General features: G+C 52.5%; 1 protein-coding gene across 1 annotated transcript in view; it reads right to left on the bottom strand.

The window, feature by feature from the left end:
* Positions 1–8,471: 8,471 nt before the first annotated feature.
* The window catches only part of LOC139826612 (ribosome maturation protein SBDS-like), a 58,187-nt gene continuing 52,094 nt past the window's right edge, over positions 8,472–14,564 (bottom strand). Inside the window, exon 3 of the mRNA XM_071802950.1 lies at positions 8,472–8,585. Coding sequence (XP_071659051.1) covers positions 8,487–8,585 — 99 coding nt within the window. The 3' untranslated portion in view covers positions 8,472–8,486. The remainder of the gene's footprint in view (positions 8,586–14,564) is intronic.

Below are 14,564 nucleotides of genomic sequence, written 5' to 3'. Positions count from 1 at the left end.
AAGGAGTGGACCCCCCCAGTTTGTAACAAAGTCCTGGGGAGATATAAGAAAGAAACTAGAAAAACTCAAAGAGATAAGGAGAAACAAAGAGTTAACACCTCCGCTGTGCCGGTGTCACCAGGGGGAGCCAGCACGTTTTGGAGGGCTGGTGGCATCACAGGGAGCTTTCCTGCCAAGCCCTGGCTCTTCCTGCCCAGCATCCCAGGCTGACCTGCAGGGCCTGGCAGTGCCGCTGCTGTGGCCCATCCCCAGCTGCTGGGGCTTCCCAGAAAGGTCTGGAGCCACGCGGTGCTGGACGCAGCTCCAGCTTCATTCAAAACAGGTGGCAAGCTCAGAAACTCAGTGGCTCCTCCAAGAGCATCCAATAGGAAGAGGCCACAGACAGACCCCAGCACTGGTTGTTCTTCACAACCAGGTGATTTTGAAGACAAGGCTCTCCCTCCTTGCCCCACAGCATCTTTTCTTGTTCCTTCTGTGGTCCGATGCTCGCCACCCCGCCAGCTGCCTTCATGCTCCCACATCCCCACCTAAAAGCACCACCCATGCTCAAAGCCTTGGAGACAGCCCCAAGGTCTGGAGAGAACTCATGGGCTGGGCTCTGCTGGGACAGGGAGAGACAGGCGAGGATGGTCAGAAATCCCAACAGGCAGGGGCAGGGACAGTCGCCGTGGGACACGTCCCCGCTAAGCTCTCCTACCGTCATCGCTGCTGTCTCTCTCCTCAAAGGAAACCATCACGTTCCGAGGATCGCTCGACATGGGGCCACCACCATTCTCCTCACTTGGGACGGGCCATCAGGAGGAGCCTCCTGGTGCGGGTCCCCGAAGACCCCAGCGGGGATGGACACCCCACGTACCTCGCTGCTCTCATCGAGGATCTTGCACTCAGGGGGCAGGTGGGCTGCCCCCTGGTACTGCTCCAGGTATTGCAGCTTCTGGCCCAAGCACTGGAGCTCCTCCTCCACCCCCCGGGACAGGGGAGAATCATCCTGGAGGCAGAGCCACCTTGGTGGGCAAAATGAGCCACCTGGGGTGATGGTGGCTGCACCAAGTGTCACCGCGCTGTGTCACTGCGCCACCCAGCGCTGGGTGGGTACCTGCCCACCCAGGTGCCTCTGTCCCTTCCTCTGCTCCCCGTGCAGCAGAGTGGCCTGCTAGAGCTCGGGCAGGATGTGCCCCCATGTCCCCCCTGGATGGGACCCTGCCCCACGGTCTCACAGCGTAGAGAGCCTGGAAAGAGGCTTTGCTCTCAGCCGCTCTGGGTCGCCCATGGCATGGCTGGGCTGGGACAAGCACCAGCCGCCTCCTTCCCCAGGGGAGCTGGAGCTGGTCACATCGTTGTGCAGGTTTTGGCAGTCGTTCTCCTTGCTGGTGTTCTTCAGATGACCTGAATCCCAGAGCACAAAATCTTTCCCATTGATATTTGTCCCAAACAGGCACGGGTGTCAGAGCCAGCGAGCTCCAGAGTGAGAGCTGTGCTGTCCCCGCGCTGTCCTTTGTCCCTGCGTGAGCAGTGAAAGCCTGGCGAATGTGTGGGGGTGTTATTTTTCTCCGCTAAAGTGGCTGAAGCATTTCAAAGGGTTCCCCAGGTGTTCTTGGCAGAGAGCTAAAGCCAAACACTTTTCTCTGGTCTCTGCATTACCCAAGACACTTCAGTTTTGCTTTTCCACCAAGCCGAGTGGTGCCATCGATGCGCTGGAGGGAAGGGGTGGCATCCAGAGGGACCAGGACAGCCCTCTCTTGGGTCAAGATTTGTTAAGTAAATTGTGAGCTCAAATAACGTTTTCTGAGAATTCTGTTCCGTTGCATGTCCCACAAGAAGCTGCTTGGATGGTGCAGATCTGCTGGTGCAAGTGAGAAACCTCCAAGGGAATTTTGGATGCTGTATTTCCGCTGGTATGGGCAACCAAAGTATCGGTAAAGCAAACACTACACTGATAGATCTGAAACAGGACTTCGATCCGGTAAGGGAAAACAATATCCAATAAATATGACAGCCAAAATGGAGTTAGAAACTTTGATGAATAAATTTATGACAACCTAACAGGCTGACTGCATTCGATTGGACTTGCGGATTTGTCTGTTCAGAGCTACAACATAGAAACAACCTGTGGCTACTGCGGGACCGTATGGTGAGAATGCAAACAGACTGATATACTTGGAACGGATATTTTGCCTAATTCTTTTCGTGAAACTATTCCTGAGCCCCTAGAATTGATTGTTACTCTGATCGAAAAAGGCAGAGAACCGATTCAGGCTTTAGCAGGCCGTGATCCATCTGTCATACACGTACCTTTTGTGAAAGCAGATTTTGATTTTTTTATTCACAATCTCTGTCTTTGCAAATGGCGCTAGCTGATTTTCTTAACAGCACAGCTTTTGGCATGTAAACGTAAATTGCTTCAAAATCTGCGTGTCTTCGATACCAGACCACAGGCCGTACTTGTATTCGGTCCTATCCCAAATGCTCGCACAGTTTTTGTTGATGTTTCAGGGCAGTCTCATAGAGCTGTAGTGGTCTGGCGTGAAGATAACGATTGGCATCATTCTGTTAAAACTGTTGAAGGCTCAACCCAATTAGTGGAACTTGGTGCAGTTTTGCATGCCTTAGAGCTTTTTAGGGAGGAACCTCTAAATTTGGTTTGTGGTTCTGAGTACGTAGTCAAGGTCCTACAGCGCATCCCCTCCGCTTTTCTTAAATCTCGCAACAGCAGCTTTTTGATATGTTTGTATCATTGCAAACTGCATTACAGCTTCGCACACACCCACTGTTTGTTGCTCACATACGCTCTCATACGACTTTACCCGGTCCCACAACTGAAGGCAATGCGGTTCCAGATTCTTATACTGTAGCTACAGTCGCCTCCAGTCTGCCAGGGCTTCACACGCTTTCTTCCATCAGAATGCTGCTGCCTTCAAAAAGGTGTTTGGTCTCGACATAGTGCGCTCTTGCCCGGAATGTCAAGGTCTGATTACAAGCTCGCCCTCCCTTGGAGTTAACCCTCGCGGACTCTCAGCTAATGGCGTTTGGCACTCTGAGGTTACACGTGTTTCATCTTTTGGCCGTTTGAAATATGTACATGTTTCTATAGATACTTTTCCAGGTACGTTTTGTGCATCTGCACATACAAGTGAGAAAAGCCGAGATGTTCAGCCCCACTGGACCCGCTGTTTGCTGTGCTGGGAGTGCCACAACAGATTAAAACTGACAACAGTCCTGGATACACTGCTAGATCCATGCAATAATTTTTATAGCAGTGGGGTGTTTCGCATGTCACAGGTATTCCACATTCTCCCGCTGGACAGGCTATCACTGAACGAGCACATTCCACACTGAAACAGATGTTATTAAAACAAAAAAGGGCAAATATGATGCCTCAAGAACAATCAGACAATGCAATATATGCTTTACATTTTTTGAATCGTACTGTGCCTCCCTCCTCTATCGCAGCAGTGGAAAAACACTGCCGTGTTCCAGATTCACTGTCTCAGAGACCAAAGGTTTTATAACCGGATCCCCTGCACAACAGTCAGTGGCAAGGGCCTGTAGTTAATCGCCTGGGAAAGGGCTCTGCTTGTGTTCTTCTTCCAACAGGACCAAAGTGGCTTCCTGTGAAATACGTTAAACCTTTCTACGAGCTGGACAAACACGATGCAGGACCTAACGCCAGAGATCCAGCATCTGTCCCTGCGGCAGAGGGCAACAAAGAAATAGAAGAGATCAAAGGAAGAGGCACTGGCATATCAGAATGATTCAGATTTACATGATTTGGACTGGGGACTAACTGGCGAAAACACTTTCAACGCATTTATTTTCCTTATTAGTATGGCTAAGCAGCTTTCTCCAATATTTGTTAATAACTGTAATTGTTGTAATTTGTATTATTTTGTTGTAGGTTGATTTGCAACAAGAAAATGACACATAAGGTATGATGATCCACAGCGGGCATGCAAACTCACCAACAGAATGCCCCCTTTTGACTTTGGAGGCAAGAGCTGACTGCACCACCACTCCAAAGTAGTTTGCCAGATGACTGTGGTCGCAGGCTGGATTGTGAGGCAGTTACACATTCCCCTGAAATCTGGAGCTTTCAGTGAGGAGGTTGACGGCTCTTTAGCACCTTCTGTGCCCCACTGTGCCTGTCCCCACATACATACACCTAGAATGGTATCAAGGTGTTGTCAATAAACTTCACCTCTACCAACTGATGGGTCAGGAGGGGTGGGATCCTCGGTCAGTTGACAGGGTCCTTTACAAAGGAGGTGCCCAGACTCGCTGAGAAGCTTCTGGACTATGTTGTAATGCCCACAGCCACATCTGGCCAAACAGTGAAATGGGGTTCCTGCCAAAGACCCTTTTTGAGTGGTCTTCTCGGAGCTGCGGGTCTGTGAACTGGAGTCCTTTCCTTGGACAGGAACAGCGTCTAAGGAAACTTCCTGGGATTAATGACACCTCACTTCTTTATTGGAGTGAGCGACTGTTTCTTGTGAGTACCCTGAAGCAAAAGGCCTCCAGTTTTGTTTCTTGTGAGTGACTGCATGCACGTTGTGGATCCTCATTGTTCTTATGATATCGTATTTAAATAATCTCCTTAGCTGCTATTTGAACCTGTATTTTCTCTTATCAGAGTGCTAAATATGTGTAATACTGTTGAACTTGAATTCTAGTGTTTATGAGTGATATCAAGTCAAATAACAGTCTTTGCTAATGTGCAAGGCCTGATTTAGGATTTAGCCAGTACTCTGCAAATAATTACACAGTTTGTAAGAGTTAGGACTGTAAGACAAAATGGCTAACATTATCTCATAGCATAAAGTGATTAGACCCTAAAACTTCATTTTCAGCTCTCAGTCTGCGTATATGGGTTTTTGAGGGATTTGGATATGCTTGTGTGATGTTTTTCTTGTAGTCCTTCAAATCACCTGGACAATGATACAGAATGCAAAGAAGAACAAAGCCAGGGTCCTTACTGCGCTCATTGAGAACCTGATTTTAAAACAAAAAAGGGGAAAATGTTGGAAAGTAAAATATGGGAGAGCAAGATGTGTGGTCCCAACCATCTGGATGATAAAGGAAGATCAATACTAACGTGACCATTTGGACGGTCAAAGACATAATACTAACATAATAACATATAAAGGGCCTTGGACAGATTACTTTGTGTACGTTTCTTGTAATTGTAAAAAGTTATAGCCCAGACTTGTGAGAATGGTATCTTGGGCCGGATAACCGCCCCCAAGTGCATGGGATGTGCGAATGTCCTTGGCCTTGGTCTGTGAATGAGTGGTTAAACAAGTGAGATAAACATCGCACGAGTTTAGTGTGTTCTTAACAACCATTAGTGGAAAAGCAGCTTTTTGTAAACATCTTAGTCCAGGCCTGTACCTGTAAATCCTGTAAATTGTCAATGGTGAATAAAGAAGGCAGCCTAGGCCTGGGGCAGCTCTCGGCTTGGCCAGGCGCTGCGCTCCGTCCTGAACAAGACCTCTGCCTCTGCGTGAATTTCTGTCTGCGTCCTGGTGTGCGTGGTTCCTAATCGCCGCACTCCGGGCAGGAGCTCGCTGGTGCGGTGACGTCTTCTCCTCGCAGACGTGGTGAGGAGTTGGGATGCTGTGTCTGAGCACATTCAGTGAATGCTCATGATAAAGCAATTGGCCTTTGTATCTTCTGCTCACAACTTAATGGTTTCAGTAGACCTGAAATTCCTATGTTGCTGCGTGTCGTTGCTCTTCCCTCCTTTCAAGGCAGCTAAAGCATCTCAGTGTTCCCTTGCATCTGGCAAACAGGCCACAGAGCAGATTCTCCAAAAACTGAGATGGAAAAACGGAGTCCAGCTTTACCAGAGAGAAGTCTTCAACACGTTTTGTGGCTTCTCTGTTGGCCCGAGTGCAAAGACCAGACCAAGAGCCTGAAACAACCGGCACCAGGGGAGGCTTTAGATGGGATTAGGGAACAATTCCTTCCCCAAAGGGCTGTGGGGCATTGGAACAGGCTGCCCAGGGCAGCGCTGGAGTCACCATCCCTGGAGGGTTGGACAGACGGAGATGAGGTTCTCAGAGATATGGGGCAGTGCCAGGGGTGGGTTATGGTTGGGCTCCATGATCTGGAGGGTCTTTTCCAACCAAAATGATTAATGAGGTTTTACAGTTTATCTCAAAAGATGGGAACCCCCAGTTCCAACTCTGCTCTTTACCAAATGCCTTTTAGAGGCTGAAGAGGAAGGAGACACACCACCTCAGCATATGGAGGGTCTTCCCCAAAGCTTCCCAGGGTCCCTTCTGTCTCCTCTGCACATCCGGGCAGGGCACAAGGGACAAAGTACCACCAGCACGCTCTGAAAGGTCATCATTTCTACCAGCTGCAACCTGATCTGGGTGAAGATGTCCCTGCTCATGGCAGAGGTTGGACTGGATGAGCTCTGAAGGTCCCTTCCAAGCCAAACTGTTCTGTGAGTCTGTTTCTGGGATTCTATGATTTTCTTCTCTATGACCTTCAGGCTGTCAGAATACCTGGAACTGGGACATTCCCAGCTGTTGACCAACAGACTCTGGATCTTGGATTCAGTGATGTCACTGGTGAGAAGTGGGTTTCTCGGTTACCTGAGGCTTTGGCAGATGTTTGTGGACACACAGCGGCCCACTGGTGCAGCCAGAGCCGTCTGGGGGACAGAGGTCCCAGGAAGTTGCTGGCTCCACAGGATCAAGTGGGGGAAAAGCCAGCCTGCCCCCGGCTTTCCTCTGGCCAGGAACGCCGCCCCCGTCCCAGCCCATCCCCAGCTCTGCGAGGAGAACAGCTGGGTGAGGGCCAGGGCGATGGGGCTGCCTCCAAACCCAGGTGAGTGCTCCTCAGGGTTTGACCCCCATGCGTCCTGGGTGACAGAAGTGACCTAGGACCCCCCATTGCAGCTTGACCACAGGTTTGGGAGGAACGAAAAAGATCTGCTTTATTAAACCTGTTGGAGAAAGGGTACAAGGGGTGGCGGGGGAATACAGGGTCAAGTGGATGGTCTGGGCCATCCAAAACACAGGGGTAGTGGGGGTATCCAAAGAACAAGGGGTGGTCTGGGGCATCCAAAGCTCTCGTGGAGCAGCTGCTACTTTTTGATGGCTTTTTTCTGGCTTTGGATCAGCAGCTGCCCCTCCCTCTTGATGTCTTCCCGGGTAGGGACGTGCTCGCCATCTTCGTCCTCCTTCTCTTCAGAGGATTCAGAGGATTCTGGAGGAGCGAACAGAGAGAAATGGGCTGGGGAGGGTCTGCAGGGCCACTTCTGCTGTGCCCATGTCACCAGGGAGAGCCAGCACGTTTTGGAGGGCTGGTGACATCACAGTGAGCTTTCCTGCCAAGCCCTGGCTCTTCCTGCCCAGCATCCCAGGCTGACCTGCAGGGCCTGGCAGTGCCGCTGCTGTGGCCCATCCCCAGCTGCTGGGGCTTCCCAGAAAGGTCTGGAGCCACGCGGTGCTGGACGCAGCTCCAGCTTCATTCAAAACAGGTGGCAAGCTCAGAAACTCAGTGGCTCCTCCAAGAGCATCCAATGGGAAAAGGCCACAGACAGACCCCAGCACTGGTTGTTCTTCACAACCAGGTGATTTCGAAGACAAGGCTCTCCCTCCTTGCCCCACAGCATCTTTTCTTGTTCCTTCTGTGGTTCGATGCTCGCCACCCCGCCAGCTGCCTTCATGCTCCCACATCCCCACCTAAAAGCACCACCCATGCTCAAAGCCTTGGAGACAGCCCCAAGGTCTGGAGAGAACTCATGGGCTGGGCTCTGCTGGGACAGGGAGAGACAGGCGAGGATGGTCACAAATCCCAACAGGCAGGGGCAGGGACAGTCGCCGTGGGACACGTCCCCGCTAAGCTCTCCTACCGTCATCGCTGCTGTCTCTCTCCTCAAAGGAAACCATCACGTTCCGAGGATCGCTTGACATTTTTTTCTCCAGAAAATCCCTGGCCTTCACAAAAGTCTGTGAAAGACACCCTGGGTTAATTGTTGAAGGGGAGGTGGGTGTTACAACCCAAGGGATGCCCTTGATGATCCCCTGGGAACAGCACCCTGCAGTGCCCAGTGCCACCTGGAGCTGAGCTGCTCCATGGGGCCACCGCCATTCTCCTCACTTGGGACGGGCCATCAGGAGGAGCCTCCTGGCGCGGGTCCCCGAAGACCCCAGCAGGGATGGACACCCCACGTACCTCACTGCTCTTATCCAGGATCTTGCACTCAGGGGGCAGGTGGGCCGCCCGCTGCTCCAGGTACTGCAGCTTCTGGCCCAGGTACTGGAGCTTCCCCTCCAGCCCCCGGGACAGGAGAGAGTCATCCTGGAGACGGAGAGAACCACCTTGGTGGGCAACATGAGCCACCTGGGGTGACGGTGGCTGCACCAAGTGTCACCGCGCTGTGTCACTGCGCCACCCAGCGCTGGGGGGCTACCTGGCCGGGCACAGTGATGCCGCGCACACGGAAGAGGAGGTGGTCGATTCTGTTCTCAATCTCAAAGAGGAGCTCCTCGTTCTTCAGCATCTGGGCTCGCGACCGGTCCCGCCGGGCCTCTTGCTCCTGCAGTTTTGCCCTCAGCTCCTCCTCCAGCATCCTGCAGCCAACCACAGCCACATGCATACAACTGCACAGGGGTGCAGAGACACCACAAATCCGTTGCAAAAGCTGCTCAGGTTGCAACCCACCCCCCCCTGCCATGAGTAGGGACATCTTCACCAGCTCAGGTTGCTCAGAGCCCCATCCAGCCTGGCCTGGGATGTCTCCAGGGATGGTTCATCCACCGCCTCTCTGGCCAACATGGGACAGGCTCTCACCACCCGAATCGTAACAAGTGATAGGACAAACACAAATGGCCTCAAGTTGCGCCAAGGGACGTTGAGGTTGGATCTGGGGCACAGTTTCTTCCCCAAAGGGCTGTGGGGCATTGGAACAGGCTGCCCAGGGCAGTGGTGGGGTCACCATCCCTGGAGGGTTGGACAGACGGACATGAGGTTGTCAGGGACATGGGGCAGTGTCAGGGGTGGGTTGATGGTTGGACTCAATGATCTTGAGAGTCTTTTCCAACCAAAGCGAGTCTGTGATTCTACAACACGGCTGTCCCGATGTGGCAGAATGCAAACCCCCCCTCTCTCCCCCCACCTCCTTCAATATGGAGGGAGTAGGCACATCTCCCTCTCTCTGCTACTTGAGGCTGACGGCTTCTTTTGTTTGGCCCAGAGCACCCTGGCCAGGGCCATTAGGAGAAGGGAGTGCCGAGGCGCCAGTGAGCCGCTGGGCGCCTGTGACCAGTGTGGGGGGTGTTTGGAGGCTTCAGGGGCGCCCCACACACGGTGTGGGGGTGCAGAGAAGCTTCTAGAATGCCTACAGTCAGGTCTGATCAGCCAATAAAAACGGGACTCTCGTCGAGACTGAGCCAATTGTTGCCGGTCTCTCGGAGCTACGAGCAAGATCCTGCTGCTGAGACCCCGCCTCCCCGGGATGGAGACCCCGCTTGCCTTGCCGCCACGGGTGTGAGTAAAACACTCGCACAATTGCGGGTGTATTATAAATTTACACTCGCGGAATCGCGAGCGTACGCTTTGCCTTTGTCTCTTTAAGAATAATCCAGAAACCGGATTCAGGCAAGTGTGTACTCCTCTGGGACTCGAGGGTGGTTCCAGCATAGTTTTGGGTGAAGCCACGTGTATGTACTCTGTGGACCGCCTGTTGTACTAGTTGTTACCCCTTAATAATTTTCCTCAACTGATACCCCAACCTATATTTAAGTCACTTTTGCAGTGTTAAAACCCTGTTTCTCACTGGTTTAATAAAAGTTGTTTTGGACCCTGTTGTCCCTTAAATCAGCCTCGGGGTGCCTCCGTGACAATTTTGGCGCAGCGAGCGGGGTATCAGATATGGAGGAATTATTTAGAGGGTTGTTTAATGTCTCTGCAGTAACCTGGGGTCTTGCCGTAATGTGGATCGCGGTGTGTTTCAGTTTGGGTGTTTGCTTAAAGGTAGCACAGGATTTGTGTAAAATTAAGCAGCGAATGGAGGAAAACCTTTCGCGGCAAAGTGAACAGCTTGATTCTTTAAAGCAAAACCTTTCGCGGCAAAGCGAAAAGTTTGACTCTTTAAAGCAGGACCTTTCGCGGCAAAGTGAGCAGTCTGACTTTTTTAGGCAGGACCTTTCGCGACAAAGTGAAAAGTTTGACTCTCTGATACAGGACTTTTCTCGGCAAAGCATACGGTCGGATTTGTTAGAACAGAGATTTGGCTTGTTAGAACAGAAACTTGTTTTTTTGGAACAAAAACTTGAGTTTTTGTTAATTAATATGAGAACTTCCTCTAGCGTCTCCCCAGTTCAGGTGTGCCCCTCGGCCCCCCCGTTTCTCGACAAAGATACTGATTCTGAAAACATTGTTGATGAAGGGGGGGTAGAAACAAAGGACGTGCGTCCTCTTATTAGAACTGAAACACATACGGATGGACGAGGCAAAAATCCACGCACGGCTACCCATAGCACGCCATATTCAGGACTGGAGCTAGGAGATTTACAAACTAGATTCTCACGCAAGCCGGGCGAGACAGAGACTGAATATCTTTGGCGCGTTTCACTTACCGGCGGTGATAGGATATTATTGAGTAAGGACGAGGCCACAGGCTTCTGGGGCCCAGGGGTATTTTTAAGTGATGGTCCGGATGGTAATCACGCCATCACATCTCGTGTAGCTTACTGGGCTGGCGGTATAGATCCCAGGGAACGTGGGGAGCCAGCTGCAGTTGTTGTAAAAGGCTTATCAGATCTTGCTGAGGGAGTTCAAAAGGCGGCTTGTATACAAGCAATGTATGAAAAGGGCCGGCAGTCCCCCCCTGTGGCGGCGCCGGTGGATCCGGTCCACCTTCGGCTGCTTATTAAAGGATTACCGGATGCCTTAAAAATATATGTCCAGTCCCTTAAGGAGAAAATTCAGGGGGCTGTTGATCGTAATAAGCAAAATCCCCGAAGTCCTCCTGAACATGTATTAACCTGGGCGGAAATCTTACACAATGTGGTTACACATGGGCGCGAGATGGGGTGGGTAGACCCGAGCGGCGGCCCGTGCAGAAGCCGGACGGTCCGGAAGACGAGCCGAGCCGAGCCTCTTCAGAGGCCGCCCCCCCCGTCCAGAAACCGGAGCGTTTTGGCTGCCGGTCAGATCAGAGCAGCAGCTTGCAGCAGAGCAGCCTCTGGCGCCGCGCGGCTGCTCTGGGTGTGCCCCGAACACTGCTATATAAGCTTTCCACCGAGCACCTGCAGGAGCTGGTGGAATACTTAGAGGGAAGATCGGAGAACAAAGAGGAGGCACCGGTAACCGTCCCCCTCCCTGAGGACAAGCGAAACGTTAACCCTTTCGTATCCTCACAAAGGGAGCCAAAAAACTAGTAGAAGCGGATGGGAAGCAGGACCGCCCCACCCGCTTTGTATTTTCTTGCCAATGGTCCAGTGATAAAGAACCATACATACATATCCCCGTTGGTCCAAGGCGAATAAGTGTGAAATTTCTAATTGACACAGGCGCACAAATCAGTGTTTTGAACAGGCGGCAAGCTGACAAACTTGGGATTAAACCATCAAGGAAAGCCATCAATATAGTAGGGGTAACAGGTGTAGCAGAGAGATGTCCTTTAGCTCGAACCCACCTTTTGCTACCTGGGGAAAAACGGACAACAGCTGTGGAAGTTGCCCTGAGTCCTTATAAGGCAAACATATTGGGATTTGATATTTTGGCAGGTAGACGGTGGTGCTTACCTAATGGGGAGATTTGGAGCTTTGGAAGCCACAGAGCGGAGGTAGCCCGTATTAGAATATTGCCACTTACCTCTGCACCCTTGCAGTTCGAAAGAACTACTGACGTTAGGATTTTGCAACTTGCTCCTGCTCTACCCACATCTACAATAACCTGTACTCCACAGTACCCCCTGCCAAATGCAGCAAAACGGGGCATTACGGAGGTTATTAATGATCTTGAAAAAAGACAAATAATTAGCCGCACCCATTCTCCCTATAATTCTCCAGTTTGGCCCGTTCGCAAGCCTGATGGGCGATGGCGCCTAACTATTGATTATCGAAAACTGAATAGTAACACTGCACCACTAACAGCTGCCGTCCCAAACATAGCCTCAGTGGTGACTGTAATACAAGCAGCAGCCCACCCATGGATGGCTGCTTTAGATGTTAAAGATATGTTCTTCATGATTCCCCTAAGGGAAGAAGACAAGCCACAATTTGCTTTTACCTGGGAAGGGAAGCAATACACTTTTAATCGGCTTCCTCAGGGGTACAAACACTCTCCTACTATTGCCCACAATGCCCTTGCTGCACCCATGGACACTGTACAGGTACTCTCAGGCATTTGCATATATCAATATATAGATGACATCTTAGTGGGTGGAAACAATAAGGAACAGGTGGGGCAAGTAGCAGAAACTCTTTGGAATTTATTAACACAGAACGGATTAGATATTCCACCGTCCAAGTGCCAGGGTCCCAGCCAGGAAGTTAAATTCCTAGGGGCTTGGTGGATAGGAGGAGCCATAGCAGTGCCTGATGATGTTCTGGCTACTATAGACAAGGGACACACCCCAAACAGCAAAGCGGACCTACAATGCCTGTTGGGTACATTAGGGTACTGGAGAAAACATATCCCAGGATTCCCAAAGCGAGTCTGTGATTCTATGACACGGCTGTCCCGAGGCCAGCAGCACCTGGTTTTGTTGGGGGCCTGGTGAAACATGAGCAAAGCCTTCTTCAGCTCCAGATCCCTCAGTTTTTTCTCCAGCTCCTCCTGCAGCTCTTCCTGCTCCTTGATGTACTTCTCCAGGGCCTCCAAGGATGACTCCTGTGCCAGGATCTTGCTGGGGATGTCCTAACCAGGGGACAGCACGAGAACTCAGCCCACAGTGCTCATGCAGGGTGCAGGAGCTGGCCCGTGGCCTCAGGGGGGTTTCTGCACCAGGGACCACCGCAGGCTCAAGGCATGGAGAAACACAGCTCCATCCTTGCCCACACAAGAGGGGCTCTGGGGGCTCCAGGCCCACAGGAGAGCTGAGAACCCCTCAAGAAAACAAAGCGAGCAGAGAGGTCTCGGCTCCCTGTGGCTACGAGCAGCCTCAGGTTTTTGGGGAGATGGCTTCTTCCGTTACCCAGAGGCGGGAGCACTGTACTGCAGCCTTGGCCGCCTCCATCGTCTCGCTTATCCCGGCCTCGCGGTCTCTCTCGGACTCGTCGGCCTCCAGTTCGGGGGCTGAGGCGGGAGAAAAGCGGCAGAGAGGGATGCCCGGAGCTGCCCCCGCGTCCCACCCCACTGCACCCCGCCAAGCACTCAGCCACCAGTGGGTCCTGCTGGGTCGAGACGTCCACACTGGACTCGGACTTGGCTGCCTGTAAGGACGTTCATGGTCACCCCCCGAGCTGCTGGCACCCTGGGGAGCTGGCCCTGCCACCCCCACCCATGGGGCTCGGTGCTGCTGCTTTCCCCTCAGCTCACCGCTGGCACTTTCTTTTCGCTCAGTTCCCTCAGCCACAGCCTCTCCATGGGAACCTTCTGGGTGTCCAGGGAGCGCTCCGCAAGGAACTCGGCTTCCCTCTTGGCCAGCTCCTCCTGGAGGGTATCGGAGAAGAGAGAAGTGGCTGCAGAAGCTGGGACCACAGAATCATGGAATCATTTGGGTTGGAAGAGCCCCTCAAGATCATCGAGTCCGACCGTCAACCCATCCCTGGCACTGCCTCATGTCCCTGAGAACCTCATCTCCCTCTGTCCAGCCCTCCAGGGATGGTGACTCCAGCACTGCCCCGGGGAGCCTGTTCCAATGCCCCACAGCCCTTTGGGGAAGAAATTGTTCCCCACATCCAACCTCAACCTCCCCTGGTGCAATTTGAGGCCGTTTCCTCTGCTCCTGGCGCTTGTTCCTGGGGAGCAGAGCCCGACCCCCCTGGCTCCAAGCTCCTTTCAGGCAGTTCAGAGATCAGAAGGTCTCCCCTCAGCTCCTGTTCTCCAGCTGAACCCCCCAGGTCCCTCAGCCGCTCCCATCACACTTGTGCTACAGCCTTTTCCCCAGCTCTGTTCCCTTCTCTCAACTTGCTCCAGGACCTCAAGGGCTTTCTTGTTCTGAGGATGGACCTCTGTGAGCCAGCTGAGCTTCTGAGATGGCCAGTGTCATAAATGACCCCCCCGTGTAAATGGGCTGGGTAGGAAAGTGGGCAGGATGGAGGGCAGGGAGGGCTGGAGGGTGGAGAGTGCTGCTTTCACCATGGCTGTTGCTTTGGGCACGTTGTCCCCAGCCCCAGGGCATCCTGGCCCAAGAATGAGACGTGAGAGTAGCTCCAGAGGATCTAGGTGCCGTGGGCCAGCCCAGCTTAGTCTCTTTTGTTCTTCATTGCAGGAAGATCCACCAGCCTGGGTGCACGGTGCTGTCTGTGGGCTCTGGAGGGTGGCAGTGGGCCCCAGAGTGCCCTGGCTGATCTCACCTGGGCTATCTCAGCAGCTTTGCGGGCCTCCTCGGCCCTGGCCTCCATGTCCTTCAGCTCCATGTCGTCCAGCTCGGACTGCCT

The sequence above is a fragment of the Patagioenas fasciata genome (genome assembly GCF_037038585.1).
Source record: "Patagioenas fasciata isolate bPatFas1 chromosome 19 unlocalized genomic scaffold, bPatFas1.hap1 SUPER_19_unloc_1, whole genome shotgun sequence".
In the NCBI taxonomy this organism is placed as follows: Eukaryota; Metazoa; Chordata; class Aves; order Columbiformes; family Columbidae; genus Patagioenas; species Patagioenas fasciata.
This window is presented reverse-complemented; position numbering and strand designations above follow the sequence as displayed.